The sequence below is a fragment of the Malaya genurostris genome, chromosome 2, assembly GCF_030247185.1.
Source record: "Malaya genurostris strain Urasoe2022 chromosome 2, Malgen_1.1, whole genome shotgun sequence".
NCBI classification, from domain to species: Eukaryota; Metazoa; Arthropoda; class Insecta; order Diptera; family Culicidae; genus Malaya; species Malaya genurostris.
In genome coordinates this window covers 330011077-330037634 of record NC_080571.1, presented here as the reverse complement: position 1 = coordinate 330037634, position 26558 = coordinate 330011077, and the positions used below count along the sequence as shown (strand labels likewise).

Below are 26558 nucleotides of genomic sequence, written 5' to 3'. Positions count from 1 at the left end.
TACATGTTTTCATTACACCTTCTAGTCCAGAAAGGTGCAACAAACGATTGCGAACAACCTTTTGCGCATTTGCTTTCAAGCTGCGTTGCAATCTAAGCAAATTTTCTTCCTCTGCCCGGGCGAGCAAGATTATGTCTCACGCGAGGTTGAAACCAACAGGGCGTCAGATTTGGCCCCGCGGTTCTTAAAATATTGGATTTTGGGTTGGTCACTTCATCGCATGCAATAAATTGTGAACTGTAGCTGAAGGTTGAATCTACACAAGGGTATAGATAACTTGGGTAAAAACCTAGGTGTATTGTACTGTACATCGTTAATTTATATCCGGCTTTAACCTAATAGTGATCGTTCACTGGGTGTAGAGTTTATGTGCCTTTTTCATTTTCCAAAAAGTGTTCGGTTTACCCACCTAAACGAAAAAAAAACTGATGGTTCTTTGACGATTAAAAAACCATCGTTATCTCAGATGAACCCCGGAACGAATTGTTTCCGCAGTACTAATTTACAATGTTATTTTGTTTTCTTACAGGTGCTACTAGAGAATAAAAGTAAATTCATGTTGGTCCATTCGTCATCGGGGTTCAAGCATTCACTGAAAGGTAATGACATTTTTGTTTCCGGCTAATACAAAATCAATAAAAAAAATTCATTGTCAATCTCTAGAAGTCCTACAGGATACGGCGGTAGTAGCCAAAATGTCCGATACCAAAGCCGCCGGTGAGGTAAAAGTGCTTGAACAGTTCTACACCACATTGCAGTGTGAACCCGCTAAAGCATTCTACGGTAAGAAGCACGTAACCAAGGCAGCCGAAGCTCAAGCTATTGAAACAATGATGATTTCGGATAATTTATTTCGGTAAGTCCAGTCAAGTTATGTTCAAGTCTTTTATTATTTTGCCAAACGGTCATATCTGCAACGGTGGTAGCACAAACTGATCCAACCGGTTGTAGCCGAAAATTGTGCGGTCATATTTTCTCTGGTAATTGATCCGGTTGTCGGTTGCCGGGGGTGGTGTTGGCACTGCTAGCGAAAATCTGCAATGAAAAGCGAGAGAAAAGAAACGAGTCAATTAGCATTGGTAAGACCTTTTGATTGATAGTTGTTTGCCGCTTACAGGCGCGGAACCAGCAAACAGAAAACGAAATCAGACGAAATGCGAAAAACGGTAAAAGATGTTCAACCATACGTTTGTGCTATCGCTACTGTTCCAACGATAGTCAAACGCACGCCTTAAGCTTTTTGAGATACGAACATTTGATCTAATGGAAAGCAGTTTTTTTATAATATTTGAAATTTTTCAAATTTTGGTTAAACCTAGCTTCAAATCTGAAGAGAAGTTCAGAGTCGAGGCATTTTTTGTTAATACACCGAGGTCTTTTTTAAGGCCATCGTCCAAGTACCATGCGCGCGGGTGATTTTAGGAATTTTTCGATGGAAATTTTGAAAAATTTGACAAAACCAAAAACATACAGACCTTTGAAATACTTTTATCTATCTACAGGATGAAAATGGCTGGAAAATTCGAAGGATTTTCCGAGTCTTATCAAAAATATCTACACGTATTTTGGTTTTCTCAAATTTTTCAAAATTTCCATCGAAAATTTTCTAAAACCACCCGCGCGCATGGTACTTGGACGATGGCCTTAACGCGGGGTGTCGCGTAACTTCGAAGATACGCTCACAGACAGGACTCGAACCTGCGTTCATATGCAATCCGTGCATACGCGTTTACCATTTCCGCAACACATCCTCTCTGTTCATCAGACCGCAAACACTAGGCTTCTCGCTCTACACGTATTTGCCGCTCAAGCACTGGGTAGAAGAGTATATTTATAATCTGTGCCAGTCGCTGCCAGGCTATCGTCAGCGACAGACTCTAACAAGGCTGTTTTGATAGTACTTTCTTCCGTTTTAGAGCCATTGAAACTATTCAAAAATAAAGTTTTTGGGAAATGAAGAAATAAGATGTGACTTTCCCTTTCCCATATAGAATCGAGCTGCCCGATGGCCTGAGTGTCATAAAAAATTTGACTCAGTTAGTCTCTGGGTGTCATAAATAATAATACTTGGTTTTCTCTAAGTTTGTTGAATCGTTTTTTTAAACATAGATTCAAATAGAAGACCCAACAGATCGAAAATAAGCTATCCACAATTTTTTCTTTCAAATTATAATAAAAAACGATATTTTATTCAAACTAAAAATTGATCCTTTTTTGTACGAGGTTAAACTTGAGCATAATGAAATCCGGATGAAATTTAAGTTATTCCCTCACGAATTTTCGATCTATTGATCAAACGCTCTTCATCAAGTTCCGGACAAGTGTTGCATCACATTTTTTGGACGCTTGAGCCCAATTTTTTTGAACTCCTGCCTTACAAGTCTTCTTGAAGACCTTCTTCACGATTGCCCAGTAATGTTCGATGGATTGAAGCTGTTGGAAATTTGATGGATTGATATTTTTTTCAACGAAATGTATACCCTTTTCCGCAAGCCAATTGAGAATGGCTTTGACATAGAGAGCCGACGCTAAATCCGCCTAAAACAGTGGAGATGTACTATGCTTCTTATATAAAGGCGCAATCTTTTCTGGAGACACTCAGATCGATAGATTTCAGCATTTAAAGTTCCGGTAGTGTAAAAAATAATTGACTTTAAACCACAGGAACATATTGCTTGCCATATCAGTACCTTTCGACCGAATTTCTCTACTTGAATCGACCTGTCCGCATCGCTCACATCCTCTCCAACGACGATAGTAATGTATTGTGGACCTGGAAGGGTTTTCAAGTCCTCCTTTACATAAGTCTCATCGTCCATCAAAACGCATGCAAAAATCATCCGAACACGGCAAAAGACGTGAATACAATTTCCGGGCCTTTGTTGCTGCTCGCTTCTTCTGTTCTACACTTTGTTTCGAGATTTTCTGCTTCTTGTAGGTCTTCAGGAGATTTCGCCTCTTGATACGCTGGATCATTCCGACACTCGTTCCTGCTGTTTTGGCCAAATCACGTATTGACATTGATTTGTTCTTCATGATTAGAGATACCACTTTCCGGTCCAGTTTCGGGTTGAAAGAACCGGATTTTAGGCCTCTTCCCGGTAGCTCATCCAAAGAATAGTGTTCCCCAAACTTATTAATGATGGTTTTAACACTGGCATGATGAATTCCAAACCGCTTCGCCAATTTTCGCATAGTAATACCCTTCTCACTTAGCCATGTGTCCAGAACCTTAATTTTCACTTTCTTTTCAATACGCGAAATTTTGAAAACGCCGAATTTCAACCGTACAAACAAGTAAACAAACGAAAACTGACAGAAAAACGCAAAGCTTGCTGTGATTTGAGCATAAAAAATCATTACAAATATATGCGTACAACACAAATGTATGTGGATAGCTTATTTTCGATACACTCCTTATGTCACCAATTTTTTTCAGAGATGGTGCAACCGATTTTAACAAAAATAGTAGCGAATGAAAGATCATACGATCCCATTAAAAAATTATAAATCCCATTCGGATCTAACTTCCAATTACGAAATTACCAGAAAATTCGTCAATTTCTTCTAGAGTTTGCTTTTATAAGCGAATATGTAAAGAGGATCGAACTTCTAAAAATCCGTCATAAACATTCTTCTGTTTTTTGGATCCAATATTCGGATGTAAATCACCCGAATCTTCTAAGTTGGGTTCAAAATTATTTCAATTTGTAAGTCTTGTTAGTTGATGTTCATACAAATTAACTTCGGCCATAACGAAACTTGGCTTGCAGTCCCGAAAGTACCGGAAATATAGGTCAAAAACTAAAAAAAATACCACACTTCACTTAAATTTTTTGGGGAGGGTGAGGCCGATTCCACCAAACTCATCTTCAAACTAATCTCACACAACTTAAATTAGGTTTGAAGAATCATCCGAATATTCCCGAATGGAGTTCACTCCGATTTCTTAGAAATGGCTTAGTCGATTTCATATACTTAGATTCAAATGAAAAGTTTTATGGTCATATACAAAACTCGTGAATTTTATCTGGATCCGACTTCCGGTTCAAGAATAACAAGACGATGTAGACTTTTAATCCGGCGGTCAAGTGCAATACGGAAAACGAAAAAAAAACTTTTAAATTTTGCTCAACACTGTTCGCAAAGGTTATGCTATTTTATGCATACATAAACTTTTTTGTTTTTATTATAGATTCAATGAAAATTTTTTTTGAAAAATCCCTTTGGAAAATTAGAAAATATGAGTAATATGAGAAAGGCATAGAGTGATAAAAGCTGGTTTTTAAAAGTGACGTTGCAAATTCCATGAAACTGATTTCTCAGTGATGACTGATCCGATTTTCACAGAATTTGAAATGAAAGATCTTACCTATAAGACTGTTAGATGTTGTTGTGCAATTTTATTCGGCTCTAACGTTAAAACACATAGAAAATCAACGAAACTGTTCTTAAAATTGTTATAATTCAGAGAGTAAGTTTATGACCAAACGAATCAGTTTTTACTATACCAGTCATTGGGTCCAGCTCCGGAATCACCGGAAATATTTGTTCTGATTTCTTAAAGATGGTTAAACCGTCTTTCAAAAACGTAGATTCTTATGAGAGATTTTACGATCCCATAGTCTACATAGAAAAAAATATTTTGTGAATTTACATTTTTTTGCCTTACGTTATAGAAAGGTATTAGAATTGCTCGAAAACCCGACTTTCGAACGGAGCCTCGGAGACCCATAGTGTTATATACCATTCGACTCAGTTCGACGAGATCGGAAAATGTCTCTGTGTGTGTGTGTGTATGTGCACTTTTCGAAGATATTTATACGCGTCCAATTTTCTCAGAGATGGCTGAACCGATTTTAACAAACCTATGCTCGTTTGAAAGGTATTGTCGGGCTATTGATCATGTTCGCAGATCAAATGGCTTTGACTTTCGGTTCCGGAGATATGATTGTATAAGTGACGTAACCGACAAAACGCGTTGTATTTTTTCGCGCTCAATTTTCTCATAGATGGCTGAACCGATTTTAACAAACCTATGCTCGTTTGAAAGGTACTGTCGGGCTATTGATCGTGTTCGAAGATCAAATGGCTGTGACTTTTGGTTCCGGAGATATAATGGTATAAGTGACGTAACCGACAAAACGCGTTGATTTTTACCGCTCTTATACATGTAAGGGTGCCAATATTCAGGGTTCACCTCTAATTTCGTAAAGCGCTAGTGCTCAAAAGTTTAAGCACCTCGAAAAATGAACTCATGCAAAATTTGAGCTAAATCGAACATGTGGGTGCTGCTCGGCGGTTAAGGTTTGAAAATTTTCGATCTTGAAAAAGCACCATAGGGGGGAGTACATGAAATTTCCAAAATCGAAATTTTTTTTTGATGCCGAAACTCTTAAAACTGCAAGAAACGTCAAGATTTAGTGTCATCTCAAAAAAAAATTTTTTTGAAAAAATTAACTTCCAAATTTTTTCAAAAAATTTTTTTTTCGAGATGACACTAAATCTCGACATTTCATGCAATTCTAAGCCTTTTGGCATCAAAATTTTTTTTTCGATTTCGGAAATTTCATGTACCATGAAAAATCATGAAGTAAGCTGTCACGCAGCATCATCAGCATTGAAGCCCAAGCCCCGCGGTTTTACAGATATTAAAATGATTTTTTGAATCTTGGTGTATTCAAGCCAATCATTACGTCAGAAGCGACCAGAAACTAGCTATAGGCACGACAAAGTCTTATCTTCAAACGCTGTGTACCCGCCATACAGTCCAGATAAACCTCTGTCAGATTTCTAACCGTTTCGACAACTGATGCATGACCTTGCTTTAAAAAAAAACACGGTATCGATTCTTGGATGAATTCGAAATCGCTCAAAAAGAGGATGGTGGGCAAAAATGGTAGAAAGCGATGACGGGTAAACTGAATGAAATTTGTTTTCTACGATGAAATCATGATCTCACTTGTAGACCCAAAATAAAGCTTCATTTGTAACCAATTTTGAAAAGAGAACAAAGATTTGTCCCACTTCACAAAATGTTCTATTTCGACTAATTAGTAAAGTAAATAGATATATAAAAGCCCCATATCTCAGGTTGCGTGATGTGATGGACAGCAAGCAAACAACACGGCTTCAAACGAGAAGTGATTTTGTGTTGAAGATAAACAAGTCACCCTCAGTAAAAAAATGTACACCGTCATGTCAATCAGACTATTAAAAGCATCCTATAATAGGAAACTGAATTCTCCATACTTTGTTTTCTCGGAGAGCAATCTTCTTGTACTGTTCCAGGAAATACGATTTAATTTGAGTAAGTTACTGCAACTTGTTGATGAACAGTAAGATGTTGAAAGTGGTTTTGTCGTCAGCGAAAGAATTTCGTAATTTGTCTCATGAATTTAGGCATAACCAATAAACCTCATGACCAGCGCTAAAAAAGTCATTTTCATTGACTCAAAATATACGAAAAATAAATGTCACTCTCAGCTGCGCTTGTAAATTATGAGAACGAGAGCCAGGTCCAGTCAATGACATAAGCGGAACAGTAGTTTCGAAAATTGTGCTCTTTCTTTCATTTGAAAATTCCATAGTATGCAGGTCGGTATTCAACCGATGCTTTGGAAATCGATAATGACAGAAAACTGACTTTTACCTGTTGGTGTTCGAATTTGTAGTAGTTTTTGTTTCCAAAGAGCTTCTGGGATGATTTATCATAGTTTAAACACTCTTTTTAGCCAAACGTCACAGATTTTCTTTTCATCGATGAAAAAATGAGAATTGAAATTCTATTGATTCTCCCTGCAGACGTTAGTTTGGTTTCGTCTTGTCGTAGAGAAACGAGTGACGCTAACACTGATACTCTCTTTTTTTGCAATGAGAGACGAAAATGCTTTGTCTCTCTTCGTTTGTTTTTGGATGCGGTCATTTGCGAATGAGACAGCAAGAAACGAATTATGAGATTGTTGGATTCGATTCTTTCATTGAGAATGCGTGACAATGATAAGCTTTGCTCATGACAGTTTCCTGATCAATCCACAGTGAACAAAATCGACCATATATTCCGAACGATGCAGAGTTTTTTTTTTTCAAAATCACAATGTTGGTTGTCGTTACATCCGAACAACTGGTTGTGAGCAAATGGAAGAGTTACTTGGAGTAACTACTCCTAACTATGGTTAGAATATTGCGCTGAAACGAAGTAAGGTGCACCCTTGTAGGCCTTCTAGGTACACTGAAATGAAGAAATTACTACCAGAAGGTTGAACCGGAACCGGAAAGTGTTAACAATGCATGTGTATTTTCTCTTCAGCCTGTAACAACGCGTCCATGTGAAACGATTAATCACCAACTGACACGTTGAACATTCTATTGATCTCTAAAAACTACAATCTAAAACACCAGAACCAACATATCAATCGAACAGCTTCATAAGCAGTGCGTTACGATTCTCCGGTTGAAACATAATCAACATGCATTATAATGTGGTTAACGGTCGCCAGCACACTTAAGCAAATTAATTACTAAGCACGCGATTAAAAAATCGTTATGTTTTATCGATCAATCGGCTAGCCTATAAACAATACACCTAATCATGTGTTGGTTGTTAAGACGTGTGTTCAAATTGATCAAATTTCTACTTCCATAGGAGGAGCTGTTATAATTCGTAATCGTCATATTTGGTTTGCATAACGCAGTTGATATTTGCTCTCTTCAAAGTATTTTGACGCTAATGTATAAAAGTAATCAATCAATCAGCGCAAAACATGAAAAGTAAATTATAATGTATTACTTCCAGGTAGGTTTAAGTGTCTCGTAAGACGTTGATAAGAAGTTGTCTTATCTAAATGCAAACAATTTCTAACATTGTTTGGGTCGTCCCAGTTGCATTCCGTTTAGCGAGTGTTATCTAAATTCGTATATTTGAGAATCCGGTAGTGTTACCACCACGCCTAGATTACTTGCCCTAGAGATTTTATGAGCAGACAAACGGCAGGATAGTCGGGCGTGTTCAAAGATCGTACTGAATACAGAAGTGAAAAAAATTTTCATGTATGTATGTATGTATGTGTGAAGCCACCATCAGTTCAAGGCATTACCAGTGGATGCAGGTAGACTTACAGTAGATCCGAATTTGATTATCAGATAACTTTCATATTACTGCTGTTAAGAAGGCCAAAATGGACTTTGAGGACCCGGCGCCTTCCAGCAATAACATCCGGCCATATAATAAAAGAATTCGCTGTACCAGCTTAAACCTGCCTGATGGTTTGTTTGTTAGAAGGGTGCGTCTTACTCATTTCAGACCTTCTGGGGAAAACACACAGCTTTCCCCTGTGAATCGGGTTGACATTTCACTCCTTCATCCAGTCATTCACTTGTAAGATACCCTGATGCACTCCCATCCCTCTTCCCTTACAATGTACTTGAGCATAGTATTATATAATGTAACATAATACACTTTAATATAATTTCCGGTAGTATAATACAATAAAACATAATATAGTATAAAACGATGAAAAATCGTACGGTACAGTGTATTATAGTCTACTATAATATTTTATGATGAATATAATAGTATCATAATGTTATGTGACATAATATAGTAAAATATACCATAATATATTATAATATAGTTTGGTCACTATACGACACTGAATATAATAAAATATTATTATGCATAAAATATAAAAATGTAATACATCACAATGCAATATAATACACTTATAATTGTGTATTAAAAATGCATTACAATACTATATAAAACAATACCAAACATTGTACCATAATATAGTATAATATAGTACAATGTAATATAATATAATACCACAAAATATGACGTAATATAATATGATACAATTTAATAATATATGTGTAAAGTGAAATGTTTAGTATGGAAATGAAAATGTAGCTGATATTGATAAAGATTATAATAATGGTAACAATAGTAATAATAATAATAATAGTAATAAAAATAATAATAATAATAATAATAGTAATAATAATAATAATAATAATAATAATAATAATAATAATAATAATAATAATAATAATAATAATAATAATAATACTAATAATAATAATAATAATAATAATAATAATAATAATAATAATAATAATAATAATAATAATAATAATAATAATAATAATACTTATATACTACAAAATAATATAATATAACATAATATAGTAAAATATATTTTAATTTAATATAATATAATACAATGTCATACAATATAATATATTATAAATCAATATATAAAATAACAGTTACTGTAGAGTGTCAGTTATGCTCTTCTATCTTCGCAGTACTGCAGGAAGTAGAATATTTCTCTTCTAATAAGAATAATAATATCCACATCTATAAAAATAATATATGTTATTATTATTGATGACAAATTAATAATACTAACAATAAATATAATAATGAAAATAATAAAAAAAACAACATAATATAGTACAATGAATTATATAATAAATAATAGAATGAATAAAACACAACAGGAACCAGTGAGGACCAAGCTCACCTTGTGATGACCTTGATCTTTAGTTAAAATTTACTTTAAAAATGATAACTTATAAGGAAAACAAATTTATATTTTGCGCAGAGGTACGTAGTACTACTCATAATAAACCCTATAATATAATATAATATAATATAATATAATATAATATAATATAATATAATACAACATAATGCAATACAATATAACATAATATAATAGAATACAATATAATATAATATATTATAATATAATACCATATAATATGATATAATGCAATGCAGTATAATACCATACAACATAGTATATAATAACATAAAATAGTGTAAGCCGATAATATGTGAAATTATATGCTATGATACAATATAACAGTTAATGTCGCAGTGTAAGTTACGCTCTTCTAATAATAATAATAATAATAATAATAATAATAATAATAATAATAACAATAATAATAATAATAATAATAATAATACATGATGTAATAAACAACAGAATTATATGTTGTAATATACTATGATAAACACTGCACTTTAGGATGGGCTTCAACCTACAAGCCATTTCGCACCCTCTCATTCTGCTACTAACGCAGAAGGCGATAGCACCCAGTCGACGCCGTTCTATTGATCAAATGTCATCATAGACGCTCGGGGAGGCATGAGATAGGGACTTGTGAGGACTTAGTTATCTCACCATTTGACGACCTACAGAAGTGAAAAAAATTTTCATACTCCTAAACATAGGAACAAGTAAACTTTCAACTGTAATTTTAACAAAAAAGATTACTGTACACTTAATTTTTCAATGAGAAACTCAGTGGTTTTTGTCTCTTATTAATGAATTCTTTAAAAGTTGATTTGTTAGTTTTTATATCCCATGGAAAAAATTTAGTAAATTATAATTCAATATGTTTGTTTACGATCCGTCTTTGACCCATCAGTCCACAGCAGTTCAAATTAAACTGCCCTTTTGCAGAACTCGGCAGTTCAATTCTAAACGCTAAGCAGACGTAAATTATAATTGACGGGATTCACAATCATTTTCAGTTTAAACGTGCCCTCTATTACATGTATAAAATGCAAAGAGTAGGTCATGTCAGAGACATACGCCATTATTCTGAATAACGACGTATTGGTTTTTCGATCGAATATGGTTCGGTTGAATCCTAGCTACCTTTGATTTTGCTAGCGTTATTAGAAATACGAATGAAATACGATAAAAAAACGATACGTCGTTATTCAGAATAAGGGCAATAACCGGGAGATTGACGTAGGACTATATTTGCGTTATGCGTAAAGTTTCAGGGTTCCTGCCTAAGTTTCAAACTTTATCTGGATTGATATTTAACCTACCGAATTCAATATGATAAAATATCGTACACGGTTCAAAAAATGTTTGTCAATCTACACCATTTTTCATGCACATATTTGGAGCACACAATATGATATAACAACATTTAGTACTTATTTGGCTTTTCATACATAGTAATAAATCGTAAGTGTCGATTTAAAACATTATTATCCATTTAAAAATCACTTATATTTTCCCACTGACTTAATTGTCGAGTACACTACGGTTTCTTTTTACACGGGGGTTACCGTGTGCAAAAAAAAACCGCGAGAAAAATTGGATAGAATTATTCCAAAAAAACGTAGATTTGATTATTTGTTTGTTTTGTTTGTGTTAAAATGTAACTGTTACTTCATAATAAAAACTGAAATCTAAAAACCAGCCTGAAAACACATTGGATGACAAATTAAAATTAGAACACTTAGCTGGCAATATCACTCATAAACACAGCCAATAATCCCGTGAATTGCTAAATGAATGATTAACTTTCGAACTTTAAATTAGCTCTCATTTTCGTTTTCTTACAGACCAGCTATTCCATTTTTGTAAATTTTCACAAAAAATGACAGAGTGTTTTTAAACTCTCATCAGAACCCACGTTATTTGCAAAAACCGTGTAAATAGAAACCGTGTTAATTCCGGAATCCATGTAAAAAAAGCCGTTTATAAAAAAACCGTGTAAAAATAGTCCTTAGTTACACTGGAAATTGAGTTTATTATTATTTTTTGCCTTTCTCATATAGAAAGGTTATGCAATCACTATGAAAACCGACTTTTGAACCGAGGCCCGTATGGCCGAGGTTCATATACCGTTCGACTCAGCTCGACGAACTGAGCAAATGTCTGTGTGTATGTGTGTGTATGTATGTCACTCGATTTTCTCAGAGATGGCTGAACCAATTTTCACAAACTCAGATTCAAATGAAAGGTGTCACGGTCCCATAGATCGATATTGAATTTTAACCCGATCCGACTTCCGGTTACGGAATTACACAGTAATATGCACCAAAAAAATGAAAACAAATGTCACTCACGTTTCGCAGACATGGCGTGACCGATTTTCACAAACTTAGATTCAAACGAAAGGTCTTATAGTCCCGTAGATCGCTATTGAATTTTATCTTTATCCGACTTCCGGCTCCGGATGTGCAAATCTATGAGAACATGCGCATTCAATTTTTTCGGAAATTTCTCAACCGATTTTTACAAACTAAGACGCAAATGAAAGGTCTTGAGATTTTTCAAAAAGTCCTCGAAAAGTTGATCCAAATCCGACTTTCGGTTCCGTTGTTACAGGTGGGATCAGTATAAATTTTCAATTTCATGAGGATTTTTTCACAAGTAATGGCGAAACGAAGTGCACATTTTTGTAAAATTTAATGATAAATTCATCTAGTTGACAGACCTTGTTAGTTGGTGGATATATAAATCTACTTTGGGACTACTAGTGCCCGGTTTCCGCTTCCGAACACACACATAATAATGAAGAAAAGCTCCAAAAGCGGAACTCACCGATTTTCATGATTCAAATTAAAGCTCTTATTATCTTAAAAGATACTTTGCAATTTCATCCAGATCCGACTTCCGGTTCCGAAATTATAGGGCAACGAGTATCAAAACTTTCAAACTGTCATACAAAATGATGCAAAATCAGTACGCATCGGTACGTGCTGGTACGGAGGAAGAAGAAAAATCGCACCCGCCTAGCACACAGCGTGCTTTGTTCAATTTTGTATAGCGTGCGGGGTTACCACAGTTAAACAATTAAATTATGGAAGTTTATACCCAAAGAAAATTTTTGATTTTCTTCAAGCTTCAAAAAAATAAACTTGACCAAATCTGCTAGTAATGTTTTTGAAAATATAAGTAATATGAGAAAGGCATCATTACACCACTAGGTAGATTAAAACATGTTTTTTTTTACCTTTTTTATGAGAAATCGCTCATAGTCGAGCTTTTCTATGAGCTACCCAAAATTAGGTAGGAAAACAAATTTTGGCGCCACCCAAATTTTAGGTGAATAACCCATTACTCTTTTTAAGTTCATAATGAGAAGTAACTGAATTGTTCTCTACTCAAACTTCGATTTGATCGTAAAAAATAGGTGGCGATCATCGCTAAAGTTGCCATTTTCCATTTACCTAAATATTGACTAAAGAAAAATACTGGCTTATGTAATACGCTAATTACCTGAAAATGGGGAGATACACTTTAGTTGATTTTCACAATACGGATGATATTTTCCTCAAAGGCGAAGGATCAGCAGAATACCGACGAAAACAAAGCATCTCGTACAGGTCGAACGGTGCAAAAAAAACGAATCAGCGTTTGTTAATCGCACAAGGTGCGAACCAGTTCAGAAGTAATGTTAGTGGCTTGAAAGAGCTCTATTTAAGGGGCGGATAGGGTCTAACACTTTTGAAAAATCGTTTATTTTTTTCTTTGTATTTTTCTAGTAAAATATTTCGAAAACTTTCAAGCCTATCGGAACAAAACTCAGCAAGTTATGGGCCTTATCTCATACTGCGAAGAGTGAGAGCTCGGCGCACAGGCCCAAAATTTCTGCTTCGATTGACTTAAAATTTGACAAAATAATCTTGAAATATTCCATTATAACAAAAAAATGACATTTGGAAAAAGTTAGACTCTAGAGGAGCCCTAGGGTAATAATTTGTTTCCTTCGATTTTATAGACAAAAAACTTTAAACGCGTTTTTCTTCGAAGCAGATTTTGAAAGTCCGTGTCCATCGTCATTCAAAAACTACTGTCCCAATTCATTTCGAATTTTGCAAACACTTTCTACATGTAAAATAGCAGACCACAACGTTTTTCTTTTCGTTGTTTAATACTTTGGGGAGGTTTTACAGTTACAAAATGGCGGTTTTTTTTGTCGTGAATACTACTTACTTTACTATGGGGTGCCTTTTCAAAATTTACCCTCTGAGAGAGTGATAAGTTTTTGATCGTGAATATCTCTTGCTGTATCTGACGAATCAACATAATTTTTGCTACATGCCAACGGAAATATGATCACAATTTTATGATAAAATATTCAGTTGTGTGACATAATCTCAAATAATTCAAAATTAAACTTTTCTGAAATGTTTGGTATAAACGAGTATCAAAGAGGATAATTCATAAGGCGCGTTTGCCTTTCTCGTATTTTTAAAGCTCATAGCTCAGTGATCTGTGAAAGGATTTATATAATCTAACTACCAATAGAATCGAAATTTTTCAACTTAAACGTGTATAGCAAAAGCATTGAAGTATTTCAATAGTACACTATTGAAAAACTTGTCTCATTTGACCCATGTCAAAACCAGCCAATCAGAACGCGTTCTGAGGAAAAGAACAAAATATCTGCTGCTGTACAACAAATCGTTCGAGGAAAATGTTCCGAACAGTGTTTAATATCGTAGTGAGTTCCACAATTTGGTCCTTCTGAAAGGCAGGAATGAATCCCGTACAGCACCCTGACAGTTTCTTTCAATGAAATGCAAATCCGAAATGAAATAATCGACATTAAAATTTTGTATGCGGCTATTTTTATAGCCGTTAGGACCGCCCATTAGTGAAAAAGCTACAACCGAAATCACATAAAAAGAAATCTCTTAACAAAAATTGAATCAGTTTGGTTTCTATCGCCACTGCGAGCAGATGTGTTTTGTGTCGTCTGCACAGCTAGTTTCGCTTTAGACAAGAGCGATTACGTCACAGCTGCCAGTCATTAGCATTGGTGAAAAAACAACGGTGGAGAGCATTACACAAAATCAGCCGTTCTAATGGCTCTAAAAGTTTTCTAAACAACTATTAGGATTTTTTGTTCGCAAATCGAAGGTAATTATCCTCAGTTCAGTGCAAATCAAGAACAGTTTGGTTAGATTTGTGCACTTTTCGCTGTGTGAAATTCACAGTAATCGAGATCAAGTGAAGCCTTCTTTTTTTGCGAAAAATGTGAAAAAGGGGAATGCTTGCATAATTCATACAATTGATAAACTAATTGATATTCGGAAGTGTTAAGGAACATGTCAGTTGTTTTCGTATTCACGACATCCAGTTATGTCTCTGACATTAACCACCCGCCTTTTTCTTTTCGTTGTTTAATACTTTGGGGAGGTTTTACAGTTACAAAATGGCGGTTTTTTTGGTGAAAAATTGTAATTTTTGACTTTGAACAATCACCAAAAATTAAAAAAAACACAAAACAAAAGCGTTTTCAAAAATACCCTTTTGCTCAATATTTTTCCACGAAAAAATTACAAAATGTTGTTCGAATGATGCTTTGTGTAATGCAAAACGTTTGAGCTTATTTTATTGAACGATAGTTCTTAAAGAAAATCGCAAAAATGATATTTTTTTCATCATTTAGATCCATTCAGATGCATTCCTGTTGCCGGTAGAGATAATTATTCATTCTGAAAAACTTCTCCCCTTGTAACATGCGATTATTTATTATTTGAAAACACTTAGACAAATGCTATTTCAGTCAAAACTATAGCTCTGAATTAATTTTGATCAGATGCTTGTTTTAAAGAAAACGCTTAGTTGAAACAGTTTAATAAAATTGGTCTAAACGCTAATTTTTGCAGCTTTATCAACTGAATTATCTAAAAATACTATCGAACAGAAGTATCCAAAGATTTGATGCTATTCTCAAGTACAACCAACATAATTCGTGATTGTAGACTTTCTCTTTGTATCATCCAGTGATTGTTAAATAATCTCGTATACTTTCCACATTGACAGGACGTAAAAACAAATTGAACTTAAATCCTATTAAAATTAATAATTTAAAAAGATGATCCGAAAAACAAAATATACAATATCAAACTACATTGGGACCGCCGTTCCTGGCAACACATTTTTCTACCACCCTGCAATAATATTAATTTCAACAAATCACCAGCTGGTCCGAAACTGGCTCTCGTAGTGGATTAACAATTGTCAGGTCCTGTCCTGAAATATGCCAAGGATTCCTCGTTTCTAAGGCTGTGAACCATTTCGCGGTTAACTTTAACTTTTGGTTAAAATCTGACACTCGAGCGACTAATTTGATGTTGTCAAAAATAACCCTGCTCGAGAGCATGGTTATTTTTGACAGATCGATGGTTATTTCCCGACACTGAAAAAAAAATCTTGCAATGAAAATTCGAATATTAATTCTTTAATTTAAATTATTTCCAGTGGAAAATAAACCCAAATAACTTTCCGCCGCAGTTTTAGTTAAATTTAAACTACTCGACACAAAATAACCACTCAAGTGTCAGATTTCAACCAAAAGTTGAAATTAACCGCGAAATGGTTAACAGCCTAAGTAGCAACTTGCATCGAGCTTGCAATTCTTCTCTTCCTAAGAACATTTGGACGTGGCTGATATAGAAATTGTTCAGCATAGAAGGAGGGAAATAATATGAAAATTAGTGAATAACGTTTCATGTCAAATGGCTTTCTGCCAATTGAATCGGAAAAATCGTACAGAATTGTAAAGTAACTTGAAGTTTATTTTCCTGCTCCAAACATGTGCATGAAAATAGATGTAGTTTCACGAAACATTTTTATCTGTGTACACTTTTTGGGCTATTATGTCGTAATCCGACATTCAACGAATTTTTGTTCTGTTTTAATACAATCAAATTTGATACTCAATTTTCTCGATTACCTAATTAGTCTTACTCAACGATGAGAAATCTAGTTAAAATTAGCATATGCTTCGGAAACCCCTTTATGTTCATGCCTCAAGCTTGCCAATTCCGAGAACCCTAGAACTAAAGTGGAGCTAATTAAAATGTCACAAGTATCAGCGCCCACCGCATTCGTCAACTGAGCCTCGATTGTCTTCCAAGACAGCAAACGAAAGCACTTTGAATGAATGCAAATAAGTCACAATTTAGGAAGTCACCCGACTGGAACTGCCATAACTGAGAGCTGTCTGAGCAAATTAAATGGAGCAGCAAACATTCACTGCAACCATAGGGTTTATTTATTTTGCGTTGATACCTTCGACCAGGTCATGTTGCGTGCACGCATACTTCAAAAGTTCTGCAACCATGCGATATGTGCGTCAGATAGATAGTAGAACATCAATTTGAATTGATAGTTTTTTACGAGAGACAAAGGCTAACAAGTTACTCAATGTACATTGGAATGTGGCCTGGAATTAAATGGTGATCTGGGACCAGCCTAGCGTGCTTACCCAATGTTCGACTATTGTATCATTAAAACAAAACTGCAACACACTATGAGCCGAAGAAACGATAATGTCAACTGTTGATTGACCTGTCGAAAGTTAATCACTCGTATTACTCACCTGCATTGTCTCATCACGCGTTCAACGGAATCAGCAATTCGATTCGAATCAACTGCTGAAGTGATATTCGAACGCTGTCTGTTGCTGAGCAGTACTGGCGATCCCCAATTAGTGACTCCACTAACCCGAATGTTGCTATTATTGCTACCGCTGGTGGTACCGGTGGCTTGTCTAGAGGCTCTACAAGTATAGTTATAATTTCTATTACTATTACTAGGAATGGGCTGGGTGATGGTAGGTGATCTGGCACCGTTTCTGCGCGCATCAGACATACGCGCCATCAACGGTGACGCAACCGGACCTCTCCAGTTATTCAATACTGATATCGATGACGAGGATGAACTTGCAGGCCTGTGCGATAAATTTGTAATTGTCGAACTGCTGCTTCTGCTACTACTACTACTACTGCTACAACTGTTAGTGGATGAGTTTGATTTACTGTCCGCTTGTTTCCTTATCTCTATATCACTTTCAATTTTATTGTTGCGATTGGTTTGATTTATTTGGCGGTAGCTCGCTATGTTATTCTTTCTAACTTTTATGTTGTGCAAGCACTTGTTGAGCTTCACCGGATCGGTCGGTGATATGCTGCTGCTGGTGCGTCTCGTGGAATCCATCCCGACGTGATGTTCGGATGAATGAACAACTTTCTCCACTAGCCGCGGAATTCCGTTGCTTCCAACAAAGTAGTCTGGCTGTCTGTTGCAGGCTTTGATTCTCTTCATACCTTCTTCAAGTGTCGTTCCAGCGTTTTACCTTTTTCGGAACGCTCGGCCCTCAGCCAAAGAAGATTCTTATTTTACTGAGCTGCCTGTTATGGCTACAATTTGCGGGATTTTTCTTTTCTCTTTGTGCTTCGCTGGTTTCAAGGTTATCGACTGGATATCGCTTCCCTTTGCAAAAAACAATGCTCGCGGTAACAGATTTTCAACGAAATGCGGCGCGCAAGAACCACGTTAAACTTTTTGCTCCATGCTTCTTTTCGTCCATTGCGCTGTTTTATGCGGTAAACAATTAGCTAAGTTTTCACCGAAAATAGTCATCCGTTTGGGTAGCAGGATGATGATGATGATGATCGCTGTTGAAAAAGTATAGTGTTACTGCTGTTAACCTTGTGCTGTTTTAAAATTAAACATGGATGGTAACTTGAGACAAAAACTAAGCAAAGCCTACTAGGACACCTAAATCGTACAATCATATAATAATTGTTTATACAAAATATGCATATTTCTGCTTGCGTGAGTGATCATAATGACGATTTCAGTACGTGGTTGTCATTTGGAATTATTCCACTCTTGTTATTTTGTTGAATAAAAACGAACTGACTCAGCAAATATTCAAATCAGTTGCGTTTTGAAAAAGGCAAAAAAAAACATTTCTTCAAGACGTCACGAATTATATTACATTAATTTCAGGTTACTTTAATGCGAACGTTAGTTTTATTTTTCGGAGATAAAAGAGATAAAACAGTATGCACTACTTTTAATAAAATTGTCTAGTTTTCCTGACATAAGGCTGAATTAAAACTATTGTAGCAAATGATGGCCTCAGCAAAATTAATCAAAAAATTTGAAAATGGAAGAAAAAAGCATGTTTTACTCTGAATAAAAATATTGTATACTCGAAATTGGTATGAAGGTGCTTTCTTTATTAGAAACGTTATATGATTCAGAGAAGCTTTTCCAAGGACACCTAAACTTGGTTTTTTGGATAGAATTACTGAAAACCGCTAGTTTTGTACTACTATCATTGCTACTATTACGAATCACTTACATTTCCGGCTCCGGTGATATAATGGCATAAGACACACTTCCTTCTATGCGCTAAATTTCTCAGAGATAACTAAACCAATTGAAACAATTTTAGGCTCGTTAGAAAGCCATTATCAGGCCATTGATTATGTTCGGAAGAGCTAATGACTAATGGTTCCGGATTCGGGGATACAATCGTATAAGAGACGAAATCGACAAACCGTACTCTTTACTATTCGCTTAATTCTCTCGAAGATGACGGAGATTCAGACAAATATAGGCTACTGAAAAGTGAACAAAAGGATGTCGTAGGTTTCAATTATACACTGCGGATACATTTGCTGCGCTCCACACAAAGAAGAAAGCGCACTTCTTCTCAGTGTCCAGACAGACAGACTTTGAGTGCGTGCTTGTGTTGAAAGAAGCTGGTGCGAGAGAATAACATTCTCTTCGCACGAATCGCTCTCACGTGCTCTCGCCTAAATACACCCAAGTGATCACTGGCCCGTGATGGTGAGCGAACACTTCTGTGAACTTCAATTTATAGAGAGTAGATCTGGCCTTGCAATGAAAAATTTGCAATGAAAACCGAAAATTTAACAATAAATTGTTTTATTTTGCTGATTTTGCGTGCCCCATGCTTCTTCTTCGCAAACCATACACCAGAGTGCTCACCGGCGTGTACACCTCTGTAAAAGTATCTGCATCCACCAAAGAGAATTTATTAGCTAATGCTCTAGCACTTTGGTGCGATTTAGTGCTAGAGGTAAAAGAAAATAAACACGCGCACTCATTATGCGTGCACACTTTATACAACAGTGGTGTATATATGTGAAAGAGAAGAGCTCTCGTTAAAGTTGTCAGTGCGAGGGGAGAAATTTTGCTTGCTCTTCGTCACAAAGAGGAGATGGACATCTCTGGGTACGAATGCTTTTCGTACTTTTCAAAGGATTCAAATCCTGCGATGTTTTATTGTGTTATGATACTTTATTCGGATTTTTCAAATGTCCAGAACATTGAAAAATATCAATTGTTTTCAAAAATGTGTATGTCCAACAAGAATGAGTGTAAATGTGTCAAATCATGTCAATATTCCAAGTTTAATTCATACAGAGTGAAGACAAAACATTCACTCATGGGGCTTTTGTTTGACTTCTTCCATCAAATTTTGCACTGCCTCCTTACAGTGGAGTATCTAGGATCTAGAGTGGGATCGGCTTAGCGAGCAAACAAAGGTCCGTCAATTTCACCATCGAAGAGCGACAAAAAAAGCAAACCGCAGATTGTTTTGTCGCCTCCCAAAAACGTTGTGCCTGGGCCGAATTCAGTCTTCGTGGCGTTCGGCAAACTTTTTCCGAATACTTTTATTACATTAGTAACAATTGGTTACATCACATAGAACAATTTTGTCTATTTTAAGTGCCAGTAGCTGGGATTTTCGATATGCGCAAGCAAAAGTTCCTTGCGTCAGAAACAAATATCGAAATTAAACAGTAGGCATGATGCCTGTTGAGGTTCAAGTTAGTCTCGAACCTAGGCTGGGCAAAGATATGTGAGATTTTGTGTGTCTATGTTACCGTCTCAGCCAACGTTTGCTCGATCTTGAATTAACATGTTATTTTAATCTTGTAAGGTTAGAAGAATAACTAGCCATTTCACTATTTTTCTCTATTTTTCATTCGAAACTCAAGTTAACTGCTAAAAAGCTAAATGTTAATCCATCCATCTAAAATTATGTATCCAAAATAGACATTCGACCAAAAAATCTTGGGAAACACTGCTCTAAAAAATAGTACGGTTATCAAACAAGTTTTTTTGATTCAGCAATATTATGAATATTCTTCGTTTACTTGGTATATTATTCTTTTTGGTGCTGCTCTACTCATCTGTGATCATAATATAATATAAAACACCTAATTGTTGTTACTAAAACTCATCGAAAAAAAAACAAAAATGTTTAATTATTCTTCTGAAAAGGTGATCAGACACTAAATTTCTACTACAATTCCCCTTGAAAACGGTTCAACACGGTGGTACCAAAATCGAACAGCACTGTGAGTTGAACTTCAAACGACCGTATAAAGTACACAGAAAGAAATCCGTTACTGCTGTTATGATTAGAAAATCGTGAAACCAATCATTTTGACTTATCATGAAATCATGAGCAATAACTCTTCTCCCATGAAAATTATTCATGTTTCGAAAATGCGTTATTTAAAGAATGCATTTCTTTCAAAGCTCGTAACTCTAATTTTCTACCCGGATATCACTTTGAACCCTCTGCCTCAAGTGATGTGATAGATTGATAGATTAATTGTAAAGCAAAAAGCAGGCATTAAAAAGCAAGACCTACTGAAAATGTTTACTTGATCCTGAAGCATGTTATTTAAGCACGGCTACGCTTTTCATTTGACAAACATCCAATGTTACATTTTGTTCGAATGTATTCTTACATATTTGATGTGATCGTTGTTGCAAGAATAATATTCCGAGAGCTAGCGTTTAATTGAATTGTGAATTTGGAACATCATCTAACGAAAATCAGAAAAATATTTTGTTCAATCACTTTGATTAATTTGTTTCATAGATATAACAACACAAGCTGTATTGATGCACCTAAATATTATGAATAAGACGATTTTTTCGCAAGAATTCGACATAGAGTTTCTTTTTAAGAGGTTTGATTCACTCGTGTTTTTCCATTCAGTTCGTTTAAGTGTTTAAATTCTGAAACACAATATCAAAACTGAAGTAATAAACGCGTTATCTCTTGTGTCGTCGTTTTTCAAAAACAGAATATTTTCATTTTAAAAGAAGTACGTCGTGCTTTTCACTGAATTTATATTGCAAAAATTACCATCGTAGCAGAAGCACGCCTGAAGTTATACCCAACAACGTCAAGTGCGTTACTTTTAAATTTCGTCGAAATCAGTCCGAATGGATCATGATCCGAGAAATTTTAATCATGATGTATTATCATAACATGAAAATATATTATTTTCCCCAAATCATGACTCGTTTTGCTCATTTCTAGAATCAGAATTTTGCCCGTGTAGTATGTACGTTAGGGTGGTACACAATATTGATTTCAGTTCCACCAAACTTTTCGTGATCCTCTTGAGTCCCATAAGAACTAAGCAAAGTTTAAGCTTGATCGGTGAACCTATATTTTCGCGCCTGCGGTTTAAAATTTGTATGGGATTTTGTATGGAGAAATTCAATTTTCACAAAAAAAAATTGGCTGGAGATCAACCTATGAACTCTTAAAATCAGTGCATTTGTTATTTTCGTAGAAAATTTATTGAGGAGGAAAACCTTCGAAGACCGCAAAGCAATTTGTAGAAAAAGTAATTAAAGGAAAACGGACTCAATATGTCTAGCAACACTGCTGCTAGTAGTGGTAATATGATTTTGTTTTCTTTTATTATGCTCCGAGTTGTTTAATGTCTCCAAGATATTTACTCAGCTTATGCCGTTTTCGCTTGATGTCGAACCTAAACCAGTTTTCACTCTAACTGCTGTCAAACCGTTTGTTTGAAGCTAGTTTCGAACCTAGTTTCAACGTGGTTGAACTGAAAATCGAGCCTGGTTTTTATATCAGGTTTGATCAAACCCTCGTTGAACCCAACACAGTTTCGTAAGAAGTGTTTTTTTGAAGAAACTACCCTGGGTCTGTTTCAGTTTGCTCAAGCGAAAACGACATTAGAATGAAGATTTTTTAAGTGACAAACCATGCTTCAAACCTTACTGTAAAGACACAAAAAAGTCATGTAAATTATATTTTTGTTTTTCATAAAATAATATCGTCTATACCTGCTAAACTATAAGTGATAGAGAGTTTATATCTTCGGCAAAGTTATTAGATTTGTGTTTTTCTAAAATATTGTAGAAGATTCCTAAGGTTTTAGGAATCTTTAAATTAAAAAGTTAGAGTTTTTTGTGTCTTTATAGTGAGTATAAATGGAACTTGGCTTGTTACTTGAGTAAACCTGTTTTAATCCACCTAGTGATGTAATGATGCCTTTCTCATAAATAATATTGTGGTATTCTATTCAAAATTTTTCTCTTCGATTTTTGAAAGAAACCAAGGGATTGTTTGTGCTAGTATAACATACAGAATGAAACAGTTCTCTGATCGGTTAGGCCATCAAAATGAAATAGGTTCACTATTATGTGTACTTCCAGCACCGGAACGGGAGAACCGGTATAATCGTCGGTTCGTACGGCCACCAACTAACATGACGTACAAACTCAACTAGTTTTTATTTAAATTTTTAAGATTTTATACAATTTTATCATCGTACTCTAAACGACGATCAAAATTTTTGTTGTATCCGAAAACATGCAGTAATTTTTGGTTATGGTTATTTGACTTATATATCTTTCATTTGACCCTAAGATTGAGAATAAGGGGTTTGAGTCCAGTTTACAACGGTGTACAATATTTAACACACTTTACCCTATCACTCCGGAACGAGAAGTTGGATCCGGATGGGACCGTGAGACCTTTCATTTGAATCTAAGTCAAAATCGGTTCAGCCATCCCCGAGAAAACCTAGTGAGATTATTTGACACATACACATACACACACATACAGAGAGAGAGAGAGATTTTTACTAGTCGGTTTTTCAAGTGACCTTTCTATATGAGAAACGCAAAAATGTAACTTTGGTGAGGACATCAAACAACCATGTCAGAGTAACAGAGTTGGAATAAGGAGATAGTTGTCCTATTCGAAAATTCTTTCTCTATTTTCCCTCTCAGTTTGTTCCTCGTTGGTTGCGATGAAAAAGCAAAAACTGAGTTCAACACATTTCTAGTGTCTCAACATAAAACCTAAAATATTTTTGTCTTTTGTTTTTATCTACACAAATTTATAAAATAATTATGTACACACTTAGTAAGATTCACACTACCTGACACCTTTTTTTATTGATAATTAAAAGCTGCAAACGCAATGAAATGACAATAACTAAATTCGATTCTATTCAGAAAATCTAGTGAGATATTACTAAATCAACGATTTATTTCAACCACTTGTGTTCATGAATCCGATAAGTTACGGGCTATGGTGTTATGCAAACAAGTTGTGCAGTTTATTTCTAGTATATATCTTTTGCATCGCCTGAATAAAACTAAATTTCTACATAGATTTCCCTAGTGCATTCGGAAAATAACACTCTCTCCTAACACCACACGTTGTAGGATTCAAACACAGATCCGATCCGTGAGCAGTCACACTTGACATTAAACCTGACCTGATTTTTTGAAATACTCGATTGAGTTATCTAACGTCAGTAAACTTTGTCATTGAACGGTTCTTACGATTTTATTGATCTTGACTTGACGAGTTCTATTGGTCTTAACTTATTCATCTAGACAACACCTTTTATTATATGTTATGAGTTAAACTTGTCATCATTTACGTGACGTAATAAGTCAATATTTAAAGCAGTTCGTTACGCGTATAGTGAATAATTAAAAAAATAGATTGCCGGTTCGTAATTCAAATCAGATCAAGTTTAGTATCCATTCGTTAAGATAGCAGTTACTTGTCTGTTTGTTCGCGTTTCCAGCATCTGGAAATTACCTACACCGTCACGGTTTGCTAGTTACCTCATGAAGAAATATAAACTTGTTCAGCTGGCATTTTTGCTACTCTCATTCCCATACTCAATTTGATTGTCCATTCACCCACCCGCATTCTAGAATGAAAAAATAATAATAATAATAATATGTGTACGAGATCGAAAGACTGGATTGTAGCTTGGCCTTTGCAACCACGCTGTTTCAAGCCAAGCCGGTTTTCTTGGAGCAATTGATTTGAATGCTCAATCTTAACCAGAAAATTAACCACATTGACGCCTGTGGTTTAACTGCTTTTACAAACTCCTAATGAAGCAATATGGCAGGATCAGCAGATATATTGAACAACATCCTAATTCGACTATTGGAATCGCATTGAAGCTATGTTCCATGATAACAATAACAATTATTAAAAAAATTGCCTCTGTCACCAATCTCAATGTATTTAAATTTGACGCATAACAAAAGACACGGCCGACGTGTTCGCGTTTTGTTTTGCCGCAATCAAATCGTACTGAAACGCGTAGTTCGACCACAAACGAATTTCCAGACATGACAGTCACGATCTTTTTTTGGCGCACATCTACGGTCCTCCGTGAAACTGGCACCAATGGTGATAAATTGGTTGCACTGATGAGTTCCCATCAAACATTCATAATGCAAATGTCAAACCGTGAGAACCCTTTCGATTCGGTAGCTCATTTGTATATATTGAGATTTTATGGCACACTTTGATTGAAATGATAACATTGCAATTAATCTCGCGCTCCACCAAACGGTGAGTGCGGTCATTTCAGAAGGTACCGGGAACGAACCACATTTTTCAAAAATATTTATAAGCACATACATGTCTTTATTATTTATCTTTGGTTCGACTTTGATTCCACGTTTTGCATTCTGCATAGCTGCCCGTCTGCGTTGGCCATGATAGCGAAAATATAAATAAATGCGACTTGTTAAAAACAGTCGATGGTTACCGCAATGAGACAAATTTGCAAACATGCCAATCAGTTTCGACGATTGCCTTAATTGATCAGTGGCATGCGGAATACCATATTCCCGGTGTACGTAATAAGTGTTTCAGTGCTTGGCTATTTAAAAATTGCACGTATTTTAGATAAGCCCTCAAATAAGACCTATTCAAATCGTCAAACTTCAAACTGTTATAGCCGGCAAATGCCATAAATCAAACACAAATGAATCATTCACGCTTAAAACGTTGATAAAAATTCACACAGCAATTCGAATCGGAATTTCACCACTGCAAAACTACGTTGTTTTGTTCCGTTAAAACTTTCTCCTGCGTTTTCCGGCATAGGAGATTCATACACCATCCCAAGCACAAAGTCATTCCATGCTTTAACCTTTGGAAACTTTCTCACCATTCTTTCTCAATTTCGAAACATGATTTTTTTGGTCGGCATGCTCTCGATTTCCAAACGACCCAAGTCACCACCACTGTTGTTCCTGCTCCGCACTAAGGGTTCTCTTTTTTGTGTTTAAATATGAAACTGTCTTGTTTATTGGCTGCCGCTACGGTTTATATAACATTAAACACTGCTCGCGAACGACGTGTGCATTTTGAATATCCGATTAGCCAGTTTGTCTTTTTGTCTTGCTGGCAGGATCTGGTTTTTCCAGGTTTAAGAAATGCTGCTTCAATCGCGTTTGTAGATCTCATTCATATAATCTCTGTTGCATTTTTTTTCTATTCTCTCACGTCTCTGACACATATTTGATACGATGTTGGTTATGAGGTCAAAAGAATGATGGTCGTATCCGTATCTATTCACAAATGAACCAGAAGAAATTCGAAACTAGCTCTCGCAATCATTCGAGTTGTTTCTTGCCTTACTTTCGAAATGCGCGCCCAGGAAAATTTTTATCAACCATATCTCGGACCGGTGCCTTTGCTTACATGAGGCGTATCGCGTTTGAAGCTCAGCGTTCAACTGACTGACTGACTGACTGCCTGACTTAGTTGAAGCTGCTGAGTTTATAGTAGTGGCGATTCATGCGTTACTCTCTGATACTCTCTATTCGAAACAGTGAGTCCAGATATAT

At 35.5% G+C, this 26558-nt stretch overlaps 2 protein-coding genes across 3 annotated transcripts in view; one reads left to right on the top strand and one right to left on the bottom strand.

Annotated features, from left to right (window-relative positions):
• LOC131431515 (protein pelota) overlaps nucleotides 1–26558 on the top strand; it is a 38165-nt gene that overhangs the window by 1887 nt on the left and 9720 nt on the right. The window contains exons 5-6 of the mRNA XM_058597291.1: nucleotides 530–599; nucleotides 664–856. Of these exons, the coding sequence (XP_058453274.1) occupies nucleotides 530–599; nucleotides 664–856 (263 nt within the window). The remainder of the gene's footprint in view (nucleotides 1–529; nucleotides 600–663; nucleotides 857–26558) is intronic.
• LOC131431516 (uncharacterized protein DDB_G0271670-like) lies at nucleotides 872–26479 on the bottom strand. 2 transcript variants are annotated; one of them, XM_058597293.1, is made up of 3 exons: nucleotides 26350–26479; nucleotides 17158–18235; nucleotides 872–1035 (listed from the first exon to the last, which is right to left on the bottom strand). In XM_058597293.1, exons 2-3 carry the CDS (start codon nucleotides 17880–17882, stop codon nucleotides 906–908), a joined length of 855 nt encoding a protein of 284 aa, XP_058453276.1. In that variant the 5' UTR covers nucleotides 17883–18235; nucleotides 26350–26479; the 3' UTR covers nucleotides 872–905. The 2 variants fall into 2 exon arrangements, with proteins under 2 accessions (XP_058453276.1, XP_058453275.1); XM_058597292.1 differs by having other exon boundaries at nucleotides 25877–26463.

Coding starts and splice junctions, on each gene's coding strand:
- LOC131431516 (XM_058597293.1), bottom strand. CDS start 17,882: ATGAAGAGAATCAAAGCCTGCAACAGACAGCCAGACTACTTTGTTGGA. Junction 1,036..17,157: donor CGCGTGATGAGACAATGCAG/GTGAGTAATACG, acceptor TTTTCATTGCAG/ATTTTCGCTAGCAGTGCCAA.